The 18,385-nt window shown below is 41.5% G+C and overlaps 1 protein-coding gene across 4 annotated transcripts; it reads left to right on the top strand.

Moving 5' to 3' along the window:
* Positions 1–6,029: 6,029 nt before the first annotated feature.
* On the top strand, positions 6,030–18,084 carry tcea3 (transcription elongation factor A (SII), 3). Of its 4 annotated transcripts, XM_049584844.1 has the most exons (21): positions 6,030–6,415; positions 7,192–7,254; positions 7,393–7,498; positions 7,614–7,695; positions 10,479–11,009; positions 11,091–11,204; positions 11,467–11,562; positions 11,654–11,719; positions 11,827–11,931; positions 12,069–12,134; positions 13,160–13,219; positions 13,392–13,463; positions 13,584–13,652; positions 13,762–13,824; positions 13,904–13,978; positions 16,077–16,237; positions 16,418–16,479; positions 16,595–16,744; positions 16,869–17,015; positions 17,530–17,601; positions 17,691–18,084. In XM_049584844.1, exons 1-21 carry the CDS (start codon positions 6,347–6,349, stop codon positions 17,697–17,699), a joined length of 2,238 nt encoding a protein of 745 aa, XP_049440801.1. In that variant the 5' UTR covers positions 6,030–6,346; the 3' UTR covers positions 17,700–18,084. The 4 variants fall into 4 exon arrangements, with proteins under 4 accessions (XP_049440801.1, XP_049440802.1, XP_049440805.1 ...); XM_049584845.1 differs by lacking the exons at positions 10,479–11,009; positions 11,091–11,204 and having other exon boundaries at positions 6,034–6,415; XM_049584846.1 differs by lacking the exons at positions 10,479–11,009; positions 11,091–11,204; positions 11,467–11,562; ... (1 more) ...; positions 11,827–11,931; positions 12,069–12,134 and having other exon boundaries at positions 6,042–6,415.
* Positions 18,085–18,385: the final 301 nt, after the last annotated feature.

The following is an 18,385-nucleotide window of genomic DNA, read 5'->3' as shown; positions in this document are numbered from 1 at the left end:
CGAGCAACTGCTATAGTGAAAAGAGTGAGAAACTCTGCATACACTGGGAAACTCTGGACTTTCACCTGCAGGACTGCTGTTTGTGTCCCATGTGAAACCAAAAATCTTAATTTTAATAACAACTTGGTGTGCCAGTAGTGTGACATATGTGACATATGTCACATGCCATTACATTATGTTAGTAACAAACATATTTATTCTAAAACAAACCATGATGTTCTTTCTAAAGCTAACCTCATGCTATAAGTAAACCTCGAAATGAAGTTTTAGGTATGTTCTAAGTTTATTTTGAAAAGAAACTCAATGGATTTAATTTAGTTTATCTAATTTATTTTATTTAGTTTAGATTATTTTGATAATTATTTTGACACGCCATCCCTGAGCGTCCAAATGTGACGCTGGACGGGTACCTGAAGCATCATAGTTTGATGTATAGAGCCACTGACCAAGTGTTTGTATTTGACAAGTTGGAAATGAGTGTGTTGGTTTTGAGTGTTAATCTTCATGATGAGGGGCAGCACGGTGGTGGTTAGCACTCTCACCTCACAGCAAGAGGGTTGCTGGTTTGATCCCGGGCATGGGAGCCCTTCTGTGTGGAGTTTGCATGTTCTCCCCGTGTCCTCCCCGGGTTCTCTCCGGGCACTCCGGCTTCCTCCCACAGTCCAAAGACATGCAGATTGGGGACTAGGTTAATTGATAACTCTAAATTGTCCGTAGGTGTGAATGTGAGCGTGAATGATTGTTTTTGTTTGTCTCTATGTGTCAGCCCTGCGATAGTCTGGCGACCTGTCCAGGGTGCACCCTGCCTCTCGCCCGATGTAGCTGGGATAGAGGATGAAGAGGATGAAGCGGTTAGAAGATGAATGAATGAATGAATCTTCATGATGAAACAGTAAACTGCTTTTACCAAAATTTCACTGAACTGATTTCAAACAATCAAAAAATAATTGGTGGAGTTCTACTTTAAAAAGGCACAGATGCATTAAATGTACCTGATATGTCATAAAGCCATATGGATTAAAATGAGATTGCCAGTCTAACATTAGAGGTCAGGGGAAGTGTTATGGTCCTGACAGCAGTGAATACACTCAGGTTATTGCTGAGGGACTTTTGCCTACTCACGTGGATCAGCTGGTAAAGCTGTACGCTCTCACAAGACATATGTGAATACGCTGCTTTATGGATGTTCGAAACCTATAAAAGTGCCTCTGTGCATGCCAGGAAGAGGCACTATAAATATTTTCACTCTTGTTACCCTGAGGTCAAATTTTCGATTTGGCTGTATGTACTTTACCATTTTCGACTGTGTTGTTGTCTGTAACTAGAACCATATTGGTTAGTGACATTTAAGAGCTCTCTGGTATTCAGGGACACACATCCACCAACAGAGCCCAAACAAAGTCTTAATTCAACATAAAACTAAGCTTTCAAATGTGTGAGTGGAGTTAGATGTTTTTGCACAGTGTCAACAACTAACTGGGTCATTTAGCAGTGAGTCCAATTCCTGCTTTTCCTAAATCACTGCAGTTCCTATATATAAACGTCTAACCTGCGCAGGACCCAGTTCAAACAGAAAGCAGTGCAAAAGCTGCTAATACAGAGAGGAAAGGTAGATGTTTCAAACTACGTTGCTCTAATTGGATTAGTGGGAAGTTGAAAAGGAAACGAGAGTAAGAGGGGATTTACACACTAACACAATCTGGGTTGTTGGTGGAGGAACTCCGCTTTATCAATTAGCACAGCTTGATGTGGAGGATTTGTGCAATGTGATGTTTGTAAACAGCTAGATTATGAAGCATTGAGCACAATTATTGAATCCTGTTTACAGTTTTTGATCAGTCGTCTGCCTCTGTGGTATCAAAGCACAGAATTGCAGCATTCTTTCAAGCTCCTCTCCCATTCACGACAGACTCATTTAGTTCTTTGACAGATTTTTTCAAAGGGGGTTATGCACTTGTTTGTCAGCATAAAGCCGAAGCTCAAGCACAAACGAAGAGAGCTCAGAGATCAAATCGCAGCCTTGGGAAGAACCACAGGATCTTTTTGCAGACACACTATACAAATGACTCAGTGTCTGTCCAGTGTGCCAATGTGTAATTGACGGTTGTGGATAAGTTATAGTACATATTTTACATATCCCTCTCCAGCTTTTTTTTCTGCCTTTAAATGCATCTTTGTGGGATTCACTGTGCAGCTATAGGGTGAATCATTCTCTCTGTCTCCTTTCTTCGTATCCTGCAGTTCAGGTGACTTACAGTAAAGGTTCTCTTTGTAGTCAGGAATTGGGTTAAACATCTCTTGCTCAGGGCATAATTCAGATTTAGTTTGGTTAGTCATTTAGTTATTTTGGTTGGATTGTGTCTAACGGTGGCACCACCAGTTATTTTGGTCAAAGGTAGCCTAAAATAGTGGCACCACCAAAACAGTTTTGGATATGGCAGATTTAGTGTGTGTGTGTGTGTGTGTGTGTGTGTGTGGCAGTAAATAGAGACTTAAAAGACAGCTGAAGACACAAGGATGTTCTTAAAGTCTTTGGGTGGTCCAACCTCTCTGGGAGATTCAGCCTACTTTTTGCAAGTGCCAACGCCGAACAGTGGTCATTATTAGCAGACAAACCAACCCCACCAGGCTGGGATTACCTTCCAGCCAACTGCAGATGTGAACGTCTAAACAATTCTCCCACTCTGTTTTGACATGCTCTATTACAGGTTCTGCATCCTGCACCAGATCCAGAAAAAAATTGACAGCTAAATGAAATCATTCATTTTCTGGTCTGATGTCATCCAAAAATTGCCATAATTGCCCAGGCCTGGCGTCTCTGGTCTGTGACTGGCAGAGACACCAGCGCTGGGCGAGGTGCACGGAGAGGAAAGTAGACTGGTGGATGTTTCCTCTTGGATCTGTGTTAACTCTTTGTCTGTGAAAGCATGTGGGATGTACTCTACAGTGCGGTAAGGGGCGCGGGACCACTTTCTTCTGTCTGCTTGGAAAGCTCGACCAGCACAGTAGGCCCTTTAACTTTCTACAGCACTCAAAGCAAAGACAAGATATGACTTGATGTGGTCAGACCCCAGAGGCTAATGATAGACTCTGAAACCCAGCAGCAGAGGCTCAGGGTACTTCAGTGCAGCGTATGGGAATGCACACAGATGCAGTTATGTAACCACGCAGAGCCACCAAGAATCCAGAGAGAGGGGAGATTCACCGACTGCACAACACACCAGGGATATATTCCTTTCAGCTGTCTCAGGGAAAACCAAGCTTTTATGTGTAGGGTTTTCTCCTTTGACATGGTGGAGGAATTATTCAGATTCTTTTACTCCAGCGAAAGTAGCAATGCAACAGTGTAAAAATACATACATATATAATATATATTATATTACATTATATAGTATATATTATATATACATAAGAGAAAAGAGGGGGCTTGATCAACTCACTCAGGGATCACGATCACAGTGAATGAATCATTGAACACGCATTGTTCCCTTGCAGTGAAAGGAGTAAGTCCCTGCACGTTTGCTTGCAACTGACTGAGAGCTCAAATTAACTGAGAAATGAGCATATTGTTTAAGTATGTGATTCAGTTCATTTGGTCAAAAAACTCATTCTTTTGAATGAAACATTCACAAACAACATGAGACAGCTCTGATATACCCACCCACCAGTGGCGTAAGGAAGTTATGAAGGGCCCAAGTGCATGCGATTGTGCATGTATTGTTTTGACACAAATACAGACTTGACATTGAACAACATCAACATACATATTACCCAGCAATCATCACTGCATATCTGACAAAAATATCATAGAAAATGGGAAATTAATCATTTAATTGAATGTTAAATTGAATGCCCCAGAGCTGCACTGCCTGTACACTCTCACACTGTCCACTGTACACCACCTGCTCAGCATCAAACAGCAGCTAGAAGTCACAGCTAGTGAATGTTTGGCAGCTAAGGAGCCAGAGTCCAAAGGCAGAGCTAAAAGAGAGCAAATATTTGACATATATTCATCAGATGGACACAAGCTCTAAACCTATTAATCGTACTTAAATGCAGTACTTGACTTAAAGTTCTTCTCCTTTATGACTAATATTGATGAAGGGAAAATGCAATATTTCCTAGTATTTTGTGCACTAGCCTGATTTGATGTTTAAGAACAGGGCTGGTAGGTACACGGCGCACTTTTCTTAAGAATGAAGAGATCAGACAGTTTATTTAGTCCGAGCGTCTGGGAAAGAGGTCACAGGTTGCAGAAGGGGGAGCAGCTCCTTTTCCTCATCCTCTGCCTCTTCTTTCCACAGCCTCAGAGCCGAAGGGTTTAGTACACGGAGTTTAAAGGATGTTGATCTTGATCACTGGTTCTTCCTCTTGGCCTGCTTCCTCTCTTACCTCACGGATAGCTGTCCCACTTCTCCAGTTGGCCCCGCACTACCTCTACCTGCCAGACACCTTGCCTGTCTTCAGGCAGAGGCAGGGGACGGGGTTATACGCTCAGCCTGTTGTGTAAGAGCGTTGTAAAGAGATAATACTCTTTGCTCAAGACGAGCTTTCAGACTGTACTTTCACCCACAGTCATTAACACAGTTATCTTCAAATCCCTGCGCCACAAACAACAGCGTCACGGTTCGCTCTTGGATTAATTATTGGAACATGCTTCATATTTCAGGGTTTTTAATTGAACACACTGTTGTATAAAGAAAAATCCACACACTTACACTTTACCTTTAGGGCAGACGTTTAAGTTTTCCAGCCAATACTGTTCTGTAATGATATACAATTATGTTAGAGAGCATTGCTGTCTACATAAACTGTCCATATAAACTGTTGGGTATGTTCTAGACAGAGAGATCCAAACCAATTAAAACCTCAAAACATTCATCCCACTGATATTTGATCCGACTTCAAAAACAAACTGTTGCGACTTGCATCTCTCATGTCCTCGCTTCCCACAACTGTGGAGACATCCAGCAGCAGGGACGTCTCTAAGATCTGAACTGTAGCGGGGCTCCGTTCCCAGTAGACTGTGGGAGTAAGTCTTCATGCCTTTCAGTACTGGGAGCGTGTTTCCCCTGGAAGAGATTTGCTATGAAAACAGTCTGTAAGTGATTGCTTCCAAGAAGTTGTCAGAGACGATATATAAACACATTTTCTTTTTTTTTTTACAAGGATACAAAGGACCTTGCAGAAATCATTTGCTCGAGTAATCTCGAGTAATTTCATTCTGTGAATGTTTGTTTAACTGACCTCAGCTAACTCACTGTGCACACCGCAAGACTCAAAAGAAAGACTGTGAGCTGCACAGACTCGTGCAATTACAGGCTCAAGTCACTTTAAATAATATAATTCCAGCTCAATATTAGGATCATTTAGCACCACTTCAAACGCTGGGTGTCTCCGCAAACAGCCCCATCTGTCTCAGCAGTCACACTAACAATAAATGCTTCTGCAAACAGGTTCATTAAAAAGAAGAAAAACACACTATTCAAAAGGCTCAATCTCTATACAGTGTCAGTGTGACATTGCAAAACATGCGTTGCAAAATATTTCATATTTGCAGGAAGTGAAAGGAAGCAAATGTGATAGCTAGTGCATAAAGATAAAGGTCAGAGTGTCCAGTTCAACGGGAAATATTAAAAGTAAATTCTTCTGAGAGGATCTGACCATTTGGCCTGTGAAGAGCTACACCACAGCGCCCTCTGGTGACAAACACGTATGAAGAAATATAATAATCCAAACAGGAACAGTTTTTTGTTTTTTAACAGCATAAACGAAAGTGAAAATGTTGCTTGACGTCCATTACAGATCTGTACACAGATTACAAACTCCAGTGGCTTAAAAAACCCTGATAAATCTGTGTTACCTCTTGTAAAAGTTGTGTGTGAGGTAATAACCATGTAGTGAACTGTGATCAAGTGTCAGGCTGAACTTTGGCACTTCAGCAGCAGCTGGCACTGCTGTGCAAATAACTGGTGATATCATGCAGCCAAAATACAGACGTACATGAGACAGAATGAAGAGCCAATGAGATTAAAGATCACAGATTTGCTGCTTCAACAGACAGTTTGACTCTTTGAGCGAACTTTAAACGAATCACCTTGAGAATTAGATATTTGCGTTGTGCCATGTGTCCATTTGAACGTCTATATTTAGTTGTTGTCATGTGTTGTGCAGCGGGTCAGCTGGGATCCTGCAGCAGGACACGCCTCTGGGCTGAATGGAGCACGCGCCGTGCGTAAAGTCCGACCTGCAGCGGATCCAAACTTTATTTTGGACCTAATTTCACGGTTTTTAAGAAGTATCTAATCGACATTATTGAGTTGTTTCTATTCGATTAAATGCAGCGATGACGCGGGAGGAAGATCTCATTCGGATTGCAAAAAAACTGGACAAGATGGTGTCTCGGAATAACACGGTGAGACCATATTTTGACACCCACAGGTGGCGCGTTGTCCTACCACCTCGTGCTGTACAGAAGGCCCGTGAATGTCTCTTTTGGAAATGGATTATTCCAGATTTACGTTGGCTATAAGTTTGATTTCATTTGAGCGGGTGTATTTGTAAAGTGTGCACATTTGTAACACGAGCCTGACTGTGCTGTAACAAATGATCAACAGGTGTTTGGCGCTGGTTTGCAGACTGTTTGCGCGCAGGACGTTTTGGTCCCTGAGTGTGTGGAGCGATACGGACCAAGTGTTGTGAATGCGTCGAGTAGTTTTTTGCAACTCTTTGCCTGTTGTATTAAACAGTGATTCATGCAAGATAAAGTAAACAAGGCGGCCTGTGGGCAAGGTCGTGTGTGTGTGTGTGTGTTTTGACTGGCTGCAAACAGGACGTTGTCAAATGGCGCTCTTTCACAGTGCACAGTGAGGGTAACGTTACAACAGTAAAAACTGGTTTCTAGAATAAAGTAAAAAAAAAAAAAGGCCATTTAACTTTCTGTTGTAATAGATTATTTAAATTTATGAAATCAGTATGTATTTTTTAAAAATACAGATGAAATCTTAAATACAGAAGTGAAAGTGTTGGTGCGCACTCATCAGTTTGTACTTTACTTTTTAAAATGGTCACATTTGCATGCAATCAAATCTGCATTTTACACTGTCATTACATATTTCTACATAAATACACTCAATATTTATAGGTTAAAACTGTAAATATGATTCTCTCTTGAATATTTTATGTGTGCAGGAGGGTGCCATGGACCTGCTGAGAGAACTGAAAGGTTTCAATATGACACTCAAACTTCTCCAGGTAGGCTGCAGTGTATTGTTTAGTAGAGCGCACTTTCCCCATTGCTTTCCAACTAGTTACCTACTTGTTACTCACGCACCAACATGAACTGCATTATTACTAAAGCTCTCAATGTATATTTATGTACGTCTGTTTTAGGAAACAAGGATCGGTATGTCTGTGAATGGCATCAGGAAGCACTGCACAGACGAGGAAGTCATTGCCTTGGCAAAAGTCCTCATTAAAGACTGGAAAAGACTTCTGGGTACTTGATTTTGATGCATGATTTACTGAGCAGTTGTTTGTGCAATAAATATGTCAATGGACTGATTGATTCGCTGATACGTGAACCCTCTTCCCCTCCCACAACACTCCCACAGACTCTGAGAAACCATCTGAAATGAAGAATGGATTGGACCCAGCGGTGTCTCCAAACAGCTCCCCCTCTGAGACACACAGCAGGTCAGTACTTTCACAGCTGCTGCTGCACAGAAACTCCACAGGCAACGTGATATTTAACACAGAAGCAGAGACAATAAAGTTCGGACCCACAGTGGTGAGTGCAACCTGACTGCTTTCATTTAATGTTGAAATGATGTGGGTTCATGACGGAAATGCCATACATGCCACAGTGCACCACACTACACTTTTACATGTACACAGACACCTGCTGTGAAAAATAGCTCAGCCCCAGCAGCTCTGTCAAAAAGCACTCAAGAAATTAAAAGCTGAAAGAAAGTGTCAGGAGTTAAACTATCCAGTAAATCAGTACGTAAAGACATCTGTTTGTGTCTTTGCCATGGAAGCTTTTAGATCACTGTTTTCTCAAGTGGACATGTGTCAGTAAAGTGTCCAAACGAAGACAATATACAGCACCAAGGACGGTGCTTTATGATTAGAATGTAAAGGAATCAAAAATAAAAATGATAAAAGAAGCCTCATTTCATGTCAGATTTTCCATTGACGCACCATCAACTGTATTCATGTGCTCTAACGGCTAAATTAATTATAATGAATGGTTTCGTAGTGTGTATGTGTTTGCTTGGGTATTACTGCGATCAGATAAGGACATCGGAAATTAACGTTGCAGTCTAGGCACACGTGATGATGGACGCTTCTGTTACGGAGGCTGTAAATTAGTTTTTTCAAGGTAGTCCTATTTGCAAATGAAAGTGTGGAGCCTTTCTAAAGAGGCTATGAAATGTGTGATGTCCTTCTGTTCGTTTTTGTATGAAATTTTCATCAGTGAATTCTCTTCTTGGACTGCGTTTATTGCAGTAGAGGGGATTTCAGTATTACCTGTGCTGGTCAGTACCACAGTATTAGAACCACAAAGAGCTGTGACACAGGTATAGGTTGAGTGTTGAGGGATCTATTAAGCCTAGTCCCAATTAAACGGCCAGTCTCTTTTACTAGCCTGGTGTGGCTCAACATTTTGACAAATAAATGCCTGTCTCAATTAGAGGCCTGATCTGGTTGCCAAACAGTTGATTTTTTTAATAAAGTTCTTCGGATGTATAAAACTGAGCTGTTGGCTACCTCAAATTATGTGTCCACTCCTCGATTACCCGGTAAATCATTCATACTCCTTCAGTCTGTAAGGGTCCTCAGATCAAAATAATCAAAAGGGTTTTTCATAAAAATTAATCCTAGTGGTGAGTATTGTTTTAACAAGATAAAGTGGTGTTGTGTTGGTATGCCAGGGGCCGTAATCCTTGAGTGCTGTAACTCTCTCTGATGCGCTGTCTGTTGGAGCTAGGTCAAATGAATGATTCATAACTGATATATTATCTGAAGCCTAATTTTTAAACAAGTAATATTCATACTGGTTCAAATAAACAATTTGATTGTATTTCTTGATCTTTGCTGAGCCCCCAGTTTCAGTATAATGTTACAAAGATGGCTGTTCAAATAATGAGAGAAAGATATGTGAAAGTAATCCCTCTGAGCAAAAACTTCAGGCTTCAGACTGTTCTGAATACTCTGTTTGTAGCAGTTCTTTCTACTTTATCTATGAGCTAATGTCAGCTTATGACAGATTTCTTTATATGGTCGTCTGCTCCAGGCACACTACACCAGTGCTGTGTCTCAAATGGCGTACTTCTGTATTTACACTTAATATGTTGAGTGCATAAGTGCGTTCACACTGAGAAGTATGGAAATATGCAGTGCACTATGAGTACCTGGATGATGCACTCAAAACGGTCAAGAAGTTGAGTGTCACTTCTCGCCCTCAATGGTCGCCATCTTGGCTGCATAGTGGAAGGGGAGGGACCACTTTTCAAACTGGTAATGGCAGCCGAGGACTGTGTGACCGTGAATGTCGCTGCATTGTACAAATTTAAGTTATGTGGTTTTTGCACTAAGCACCACTAAACTACTGTAACCAGCAGTATGTTTATTGGGTTAATACAGCAGTCTGTAATGATTTGGTACCACGAACGATAACGCGAATGTTAATGCTAGTTTGCTAACTAGCTAATTTGCGGTCGTCATTTCCGGTGAGTGCACACCGGCCGTGTTTGGTTTGAGACAACACTACCCTGTCGAAATTTGCGCACTATGCCAATAAGTACATAGTGTACATAGTATACTACATGGAAGTGTACTAAGGGAAGTATGTGATTTGAGACACACTACAAGTGTTACACCATTACATACACTGCTACATGTAGCTACATGCTAACGTCAGGGAAACATTGAAAACTTGAAACCAGTTCCTACTAGAACATGTCTGGTTGTGTTTAGAGGCTTAGAAAACTCTTTGTTACAGTTATTTCCCTGCTGCAGTGACGTTGCAGAGACGCTGAGATGCAGACGACCCGGAAATGCTGACCAATCAGAGCAGACTAAGTTTTTTATGGAGAGAGGCTTAAAGAGACAGACGCTGAAGACAGAGGGTGAATACAGGTGCTCCAGCACAGACAGTCTGATGAAAAAAAAAATCTAGTGCTTTTTGAACATTAAAGTATAAACATGTTGTTGGAGAAACTCAAAATACAAGTATGAACCTGAAAATGATCATAACAGGTCCCCTTTAACATCAGTCAAGTCATGCAATGAAGGGGAAAGTTAAGATAAACTTAATGACTGCCAATTCATTAAATGGGTTGTTGGATCTATTTAATTCCGTCCACATGGGACCTAAGATGCATTACAACAACAAACCTGACCTAAGTGAAACTGGTAAATGTTTGCAGGCTCTTAAACAGAGGTGAAGATGATACTTCCTTTGTTTCTCTTAGTCACAGGAGACTGGACGTTAAACCGAAACATGACTCAGATCCTGACAAAAACCACCCCGATAAAAACAGAAAAGAAAAACATAATGACGATCACAAAACCAAAAAGAGACAGACCGATGATGCCAGCGATGAAAAGCACCCGGAGGAGCCCCAAAATGAGAAACATCCCCAAGAAATCAGAAAGGAGAAGCATTTAGAAGAGCCCAAAAAACAAAGACATGCAGAGGATGCCCAGCACGAAACGGATAACAAGAAACAGAAGCATGTGCAAGACCTGCAGAGTGAGAAACACAAGCCAGAACCGAAGAAAGAAAGGCTGTTAGGAGAACCAAAGAAGATGAGACACGTAGAAGATGTCAAAAAGGAAAAACACCCAGAGGAGCCCAAGAAACACAGCTATACCGATGACCTGAAGAAGGAGAGAGACAGAGAAGAAAGCAGATATGAGAGGCCGATAAACTCACTGCATCGAGAAAGACCGCCGACTGAACAGAGAGAGAAACCTGCAGATTACAAACCACTGTTTGAAAGGTGAGATGGAGGTAGCTCAAAAGCTGATTAATACAAATCAAAAACATGCAGCAGAGGTTCAGATTGAGTTGTTTATTTCAGGAGAGGAGTGTTGGACAGCAGTATTCTGTATCCTTCCCGGTTCCCCTCTCCTCCTCGACCTGTTCGGCCTCCTCTCCCGATCAAACGCCCCTCTGTGGACCTGAAAAAAGACAGGTCAGGACTGTTACCTCGCCTGAGCTGAAGAGCATGAGGGACTGAAATATTACTGCATGACATAACCATTTCTGAGTCACTCATATGCACTGACATTTGTTCCTACACTTTAATAACCAGACTCGTGGCCTAACAGGATACTGGCTGTGCATGGTGCATGCTGGGAAGGGTCAGTCAGGTGTGTCTTTCATAAAAGGATTTTGTATTTAGCTGGAACAATTTCACCAACCCTTGAATTTGTACTGTTGTGACATTTCTTCAGGAAGGACAGTAAAGACTCCCGACATCCTCGTCCTCACGCTCCTCGACCCTCCTCTCCACCAGCTAAGCGACCTTCACTGGAAGTAAAGAAAGAGAGGTCAGGCATGCTTTGGTGCTTGTTTGAGTGTAGTGCACAGAAGTGTGAGATTTTTATGGAAACTCAAAACAAATGTTGATTTTCACATCAGGAAAGTTCCACCAGAACCAAACACTCCTCCGATTACTCCTCCTTACCTCCTTCCTCCTCCACCCAGGTCAGCGCCTGCATGCCCACTGCATTGACTTACATATATATTTACCATAATATCCACTCTCATCTTTAAGCAACTCAGATGAGCTCAAAGTTTGTTTCCCCATTTAGAAAGGAGCCTCCTGATCCCAACGCTCCTCTTCCTCCACTTCCTCTTCACCTCCACCCCCCACCTCCACCCCCGAAGCGTCCCTCACTGGAAGGAAAAAAGGAGAGGTCTGGATCAGATGAGTTCTCATTACAGACCACATGTAGTTGCCGCCTTGAAGTGTCTCGGAGGATTATTTCGGAAAAAACATGTAATTTGATTTGGAGTTCTCTGCATTGAATCTTTGTGTCGTTTGCCACGGCAGGAAGGAGTCGTCAGACTCTAAACCTCCACAGAAGAAGACGTCAGGAGATCACGTGAAGAAAGACAGGTCTGGGATCTGGGGATTATTCTGTCTCTCATTTATCCTTGAAAAAATACTTCGCTGTTGTCTCTGGAGGATCAGTAACTTTAGATTACAATCTGTTTTTTTGTTTGTTTTACTCGAAACATGGACACAATATAATACACGACAGCAGGTATGGAATTGAGTCACAGATTTGATGACTTAAAACTCCACTGGGCAAATTAAAAAAAAAAAGACTCGAAACTCCCCTTGGACTTTAACACCAACGACTCATGATTTCACTTGGACTTGAACTTGAAAATGCTTGATACCTTCCCCCAAACCCAAAGATTAAAAAGTATGTTATTTAAAAAGTGCGCCACAAATCAATTGATTTCCCTTCTTTTCCTGAATCAACTAACATTACCGCTGACCATTCCCAGCAAGTTGACATTTAATTCCTAAGATCCACTTTGTTTAAATCAATCTAACAACATCCAAGCAAGTTGCAGGTAAGAACAATGAAGAACTAAGGTTATACATAAATTACACTAAGATAATGTTTTGCCTACAAAAACTATGTGATGGTCAACAAAAAACAAATCGCAGTATGATAAAATGTTATTACGTTTGGTGAGGAGCGCAATAAGGATGGTTTAGAACTCGACACTCAAAGTTTAGGACTTGTCAGTCTTGGCTTGGGACTTCAATGCAAAGACTCGAGACTTACTTGTGACTTGCAAAACAATGACTTGGCCCCACCTCTGTATGACTGTAATGCAGTGTGTGATGCTGTTAAGAGAGTTGTATCAGCTTTTTCTTTGTGCATGACTATAAAGGGGACATCAAATAATAATATCTGATGTTTTTTGAACCCTTTTGTCTGATGGTATTTCGAAGGATTAATTTTAACACATTAAGGTTTATGATTTTCCACTGTTTAACTATTGTTCTCCCATTGCTTTAATACCCATATATGTTTGGAAATCATTCACATCTTCAAACTGGTGTAACTCACTGTAAAGAAAACAAAGAGCCTTGTTAGAACAAAGCCTGTTTTCTTTTTGCAGGAAAGACTCATCGGATAGCAAAGTGCCTAAAAAACACTCCGATGAAGCCAAGAGAGAAAGGTTGGCCAGTCATGAGTGTGAAAATGCTTGTTAAACTGTGAATCATGGTGGTTGTGTCGTTCAACTATGAGTTTCTTAAAGCAGCTCTTTGTTGCTTTTCAGTGCATGTGGAGCTTGTCTTTTTATACTTTTGGATTTGTTTGAGAATCAAACAAATGTTTCCTTTTGTCAGGAAAGATTCATCTGACTCTAAAGCGTCACCTCCCAAAAAGCCCAGTGTGGATGTCAAAAAAGAGAAACACAGGTGTGCACGAGCAGGAAAACTAAATTTCACTGTTCATTGCATTTTAATCTGCTGCTTTATGTCGGGCATAATGTGTATATTATTGGTGTCAGCGTCACAACTCTGTCTCCTTTGCTGCAGGAAGGACTCCTCAGACTCCAAGCCTGGCCAGCCTGTGAAACGTCAGTCAACTGACTCCAAACCTGACAGGTAGGACTGGTATGCACTACTTTAACTATTGTTCATTGTTGTAAATGAAATAGAAATAACATGGTCAGTAAAACCAGATTTTCTGAAAGTGTCTTGTTTCCGACTATAGGCGGGAATCCACTGATTCAAAGAAAAGTAGCTCACCACCAGCAAAGAAGCTAACAGGCGAAAGGTAAATCATCTTTATTAAAGTTTCACAGGTTTGTTTCAGTGGAAACCATGAAGATGATGATACTGACATTGTGTTACAGAAGAGAGTCTCACGGCTCCAAGACTTCTCAGCCTGGATCAATACTGAGGAAGCCCTCGACTGACAGCATGGAAAGGTATTTCAGTTAACTTTTAATAGTACTTAAGCTATTGTGGGTTTATCATCATTTATGCTAATGATACTCATATTTATTTTTATATTCAATTTAGCTAAAGTATCCTGCAATTTCCCTTCAGCTAGGCTGTGGAGCATTTAGCATCGTTCAGTTCTTTTTGGGGGATTTTACAGCCCCCAGCTTGACTGTTTGCCAAAAAGCCCACCCTAGGGCAGCAAACATTAAGACCTTGTATGACCTTTGTTTGAATGTCCAATTGAGACACCCTGTTATGGTTAAAAAAAAGTTCCAAAATTAAAGTTGTGCTGTCATTGGACATCAGCTGGATGTTCTTCCTGGGCATACTAGTAACATCCATTTTTTGCCAGGAAAGAATATTACTGTCCACACAGTGTTTACTGGGAGCAGCAGTAAACAACAGGCAAAGTTAGCAACTAGCTGCTGAACATACTCAAGCATCAATTTAGTTCAGTTCAGTTCAATCATTTATTTGTCACATGAAACTTTACAAAGTACAACTCCAATGAAATGTGCTCCCATCAGTTCCTTTAACTTGTGCACTGTAATTTAGTCCTTTATTGCCTCTCCTTACATCGTTGGCTGCTGCTTTATAATTGTCCATGTTTCTGGATGTTTTGGTAATCCATGGCGTCTGGTTGGGGAATGATTTAACTGTCAGCTCATCCCGACCTTAAAGGAATAGTGCACCCAAAAATGAAAATTCAGCCATTATCTACTCACCCATATACCGACGGAGGCCTTGGTGAAGTTATAGAGTCCTCACATCCCTTGCGGAGATCAGTGGGGGGAGTGGCTAGCACACCTAATGGCTGACAGCGCCCCAGACTAACGTCCAAGAACACAAAATTGAAACCATAAAATATCTCCAACATGCTCATCCATAGTGATCCAAGTGTCCTGAAACCCTGACATAAAAAGTTGTTTTGAAAAACGTCATTTGAACTCTGTTTTTAAGCCTCACTGTAGCCTGTAGCACTGACTGCTTCTCTGTGCTCTGCGCTCTAAAACTGGACTCTAAAACTTCACTAGGGCCTCCGTCGGCATATGGATGAGTAGATAATGGCTGAATTTTCATTTTTGGGTGCACTATCCCTTTAACAAGATGGCCGTATGGTTGCTTTTCCCAAGCGTGGGCAGCAGTGATCCACAGCAGGACGGAGACATTAGCTCAATCCAAATGACACACCAGTCCTCTTTCACTGTAAATCACATGCCTCCTCTCCTCTTGGCAGAGTCCTCTGCTCTGTCAGATCAGCATATAGAAAAAGAGTCACCTGGTCCTGTCCAGGGTTAGCCAAGTTTCTGTGAATCAAAGGATTAGAGTTCCTGTTATACCATTAGAAACTGATGCGGTGCAGGGGTCATCCAGATCATTTCAAATATCTGTACAACAGCTAGCAGGATGCTAGTTCAGCTGGTGCTCATTCTTCCCCATCTTTGCATGGTGTTTACTGATGTTTACATTTGAAACCTCAACCTGGCAAGCTAACCACTAGCTAGTAGAAGTCAGCAGAAAGAGTTTCCACCTGGTGAGTTGATGTCCTCATCCTGATGAGTGACTTGCAGATGCCGCTGTTGAAAGGCAACCACAAAAAGCACCACCAAGACTTGCAAAACAGACTTAAAAGCTGAAATTTAGCCCACATTTAGCAGAGCTGACAGAGAGGTGACTGGAGGCGTCTGCACCAACAATTCAGATATTTCTCTCAGGAGTTGGTGGAGACTGAAAAAACAGCTGAAACAGAGAGAACATTGGTCTTACATGCTGGTGGATTGGTCACAAATCCACAAATCCACAAATCCAAATCAATTCTTCTGTTTTGCCTGCTGGATGTATAATTGGCAATCGTTTGCTAACATGTTAGTCATCCTAAAAAGGTGCTAATATGTCAGTGTGTTCAGTGTGTTCTTAATAAGGTCTACCAAAAAATTCAGTGCCGCTCCAGAAAAAATAAACACCAGGCTCAGTTTAGAAAAGATAACGCCTCTCTTTCCTGAGGTCAGATCAGCCAAATACACCAGATGTGACGCTTCACACACTCTGCTCTGTCCTACTTTGATGTGTTCTTTTCTGCAGGAAGGGCAAAATTGATACTCCTAAAACTCCCACCACCCCGACCAGCCCCATGTCACCCAGCTTCAGTTCTGCCGGGGGTCCGCTGCCCCCTCACCTCACTACTGGAGACTCTGTCAGAGACAAGTGCATTGAGATGCTGGCGGCCGCTCTGCGCACAGACAGTAAGGCTCAGATAACACTTTATCAGTTGGAGCACACACTGCTGCAGCTAATGTTCTCTAAAGACACTGACAAAGTGACACACACAAAACAGACAAAAGAGTGGAACTATACCATACAAAGAACACACACATGTCACTGTTATGTGCAAGTTAATATGATCTTTTTTCTGGTCTTTACAGACGATTTCAAGGATTTTGGAACTAATTGTGAAAGCATGGCTGCAGAGATCGAAGATCATATCCTTGAATTTAGCTCATTATTTGCTGATGTGGTTGGTTTGACATTCTCCGATACAAATAGAAGTTATCCCATTTGACATTATCACTATTCCCCTTGACTGCATGGTCGCACATATCTATCAGGAGATAAAGGCCACTGATATGAAATATAAAAACCGAGTCCGCAGCCGCATCAGCAACCTGAAGGACCCAAAGAACCCTGGGCTTCGCAGAAACGTACTCGCAGGAAGCATTGACTTGGGCCGCATCGCCAGCATGTCTGCTGAGGTACAGAACGCTGCAACTACACACCAAACCACTGATGAACTCCTTTCATGACGCACAGATTTGTTTTCCTGCCATGCTTTTATGCCCCTGTGCTCCATTTTGTCACATCTTTGTCTTTATGTAGGAGATGGCCAGCGATGAGCTGAAACAGCTGAGGAACGTTCTCACACAGGAGGCCATCAGGGAGCACCAAATGGCCAAAACTGGTGGCACCACCACCGACCTGCTGCAGTGCGGCAAGTGCAAGAAGAAGAACTGCACCTACAACCAGGTAAACACACACCGTGCATGAAAATGCAAACAAACATACATCACAAACCTTCTTTTTTCTGTGGTGTGGAGTTTCAACAAAGCAAAACAAATCATTAGAAAAAAAGAAAGTGTGGGTGCGAGGTTACATTATGGGTTAATAAAATGTGTATTTATTTTAGATTTACTTTGTAAAACTGTGTGCTATAATTTAAGAGTTTTTTTGACAGTGATATTTTGTTAGTATGTGCTGTCATGAGAAGTCAGTGTTGTTTCTCTGAGGGCAAAAGCAAAACAAAAAAAGCTGCTTTTATAAATGTTGTGGTATCATCTATCCAAGGAAAAGGCAGCTGGTAAGCCGTCTGTATTGTTGAGGTCTTACTCCATTAAGAGTGGAGTAATACTCCTAAATTAGGCAGTTAGGAGTACGTGATTGTGTTTCAGCTTTATTCTGCTCCAGCCCGTCTCTGCACTGTGATCTATGTGTTGTTTACAGCTTACAAAACCTCCTGTGTTTGTGTGTGTGTGTGTTTTAGGTGCAGACACGCAGTGCTGATGAGCCAATGACCACATTTGTTCTGTGTAATGAGTGTGGAAACCGCTGGAAGGTAAGCTTTCCCCAGCTTTTGTTTCAATAACTCATATTTTATGTACTGATGAATTAAAAAATACATTTTTTTTCCCTCCCACATTTCAGTTCTGCTGATGCCTTCCGGATGAAACTCAGCATATTGAACTGCATTATTTTCTATAATGGGAGGGGAGGGAGTTTATAAATTATTGCAGCTAGTGATTCAAACAGATTAAAGTGTTACAATTTTTACTTGAAATTTTGAGATTTGTAAGCATGTGCTAATATAATAATAATAATCAGGGTTTGCTTTCTGTGGAATTGAAGACTGAGCATGAACATCAGTTTGATGACTGTTAACACATTGGTAATGATAATGGTGCTGTCATGATGGAACGACCAGTTAATATGCGGTGTCATATTAGAGCTGTTCACTTTGTATATATATCTAATAAAACGGCATAAATAATCTGTATGATGGCTTTTTAAACTCACGTTTAATAAAAAACTTTGACAATCAGTCTCACTCAGAGTCATTTCCCACATCATCGTCATCATCATCCTCATCATCATCATCATCATCATCAGTATTTGTGGCACACGAAATATACTGTTTGCTTTTAAGTATGGTTAAGATAAAATAATACTCAGTTTACGGCCTGCGGGTCAAATCTGGCCCAGGATAGGCCATTTTACTGCATTTTGTTTTTGTGTGTGTTTTGAATGCAGAAAAGGTGCCAGAGTGCATTAAAACCATCAAAATCCAGCTTGTTTATTACGAAGAAATGGCATGATAGGATCCCCCAGACCCCCCGACAGAG

The sequence above is a fragment of the Epinephelus fuscoguttatus genome, linkage group LG8 (assembly GCF_011397635.1).
Source record: "Epinephelus fuscoguttatus linkage group LG8, E.fuscoguttatus.final_Chr_v1".
Classification (NCBI taxonomy): domain Eukaryota; kingdom Metazoa; phylum Chordata; class Actinopteri; order Perciformes; family Serranidae; genus Epinephelus; species Epinephelus fuscoguttatus.
Note: the sequence above shows the minus strand (reverse complement) of the source record. Positions and strands in the feature narration are given on the sequence as shown.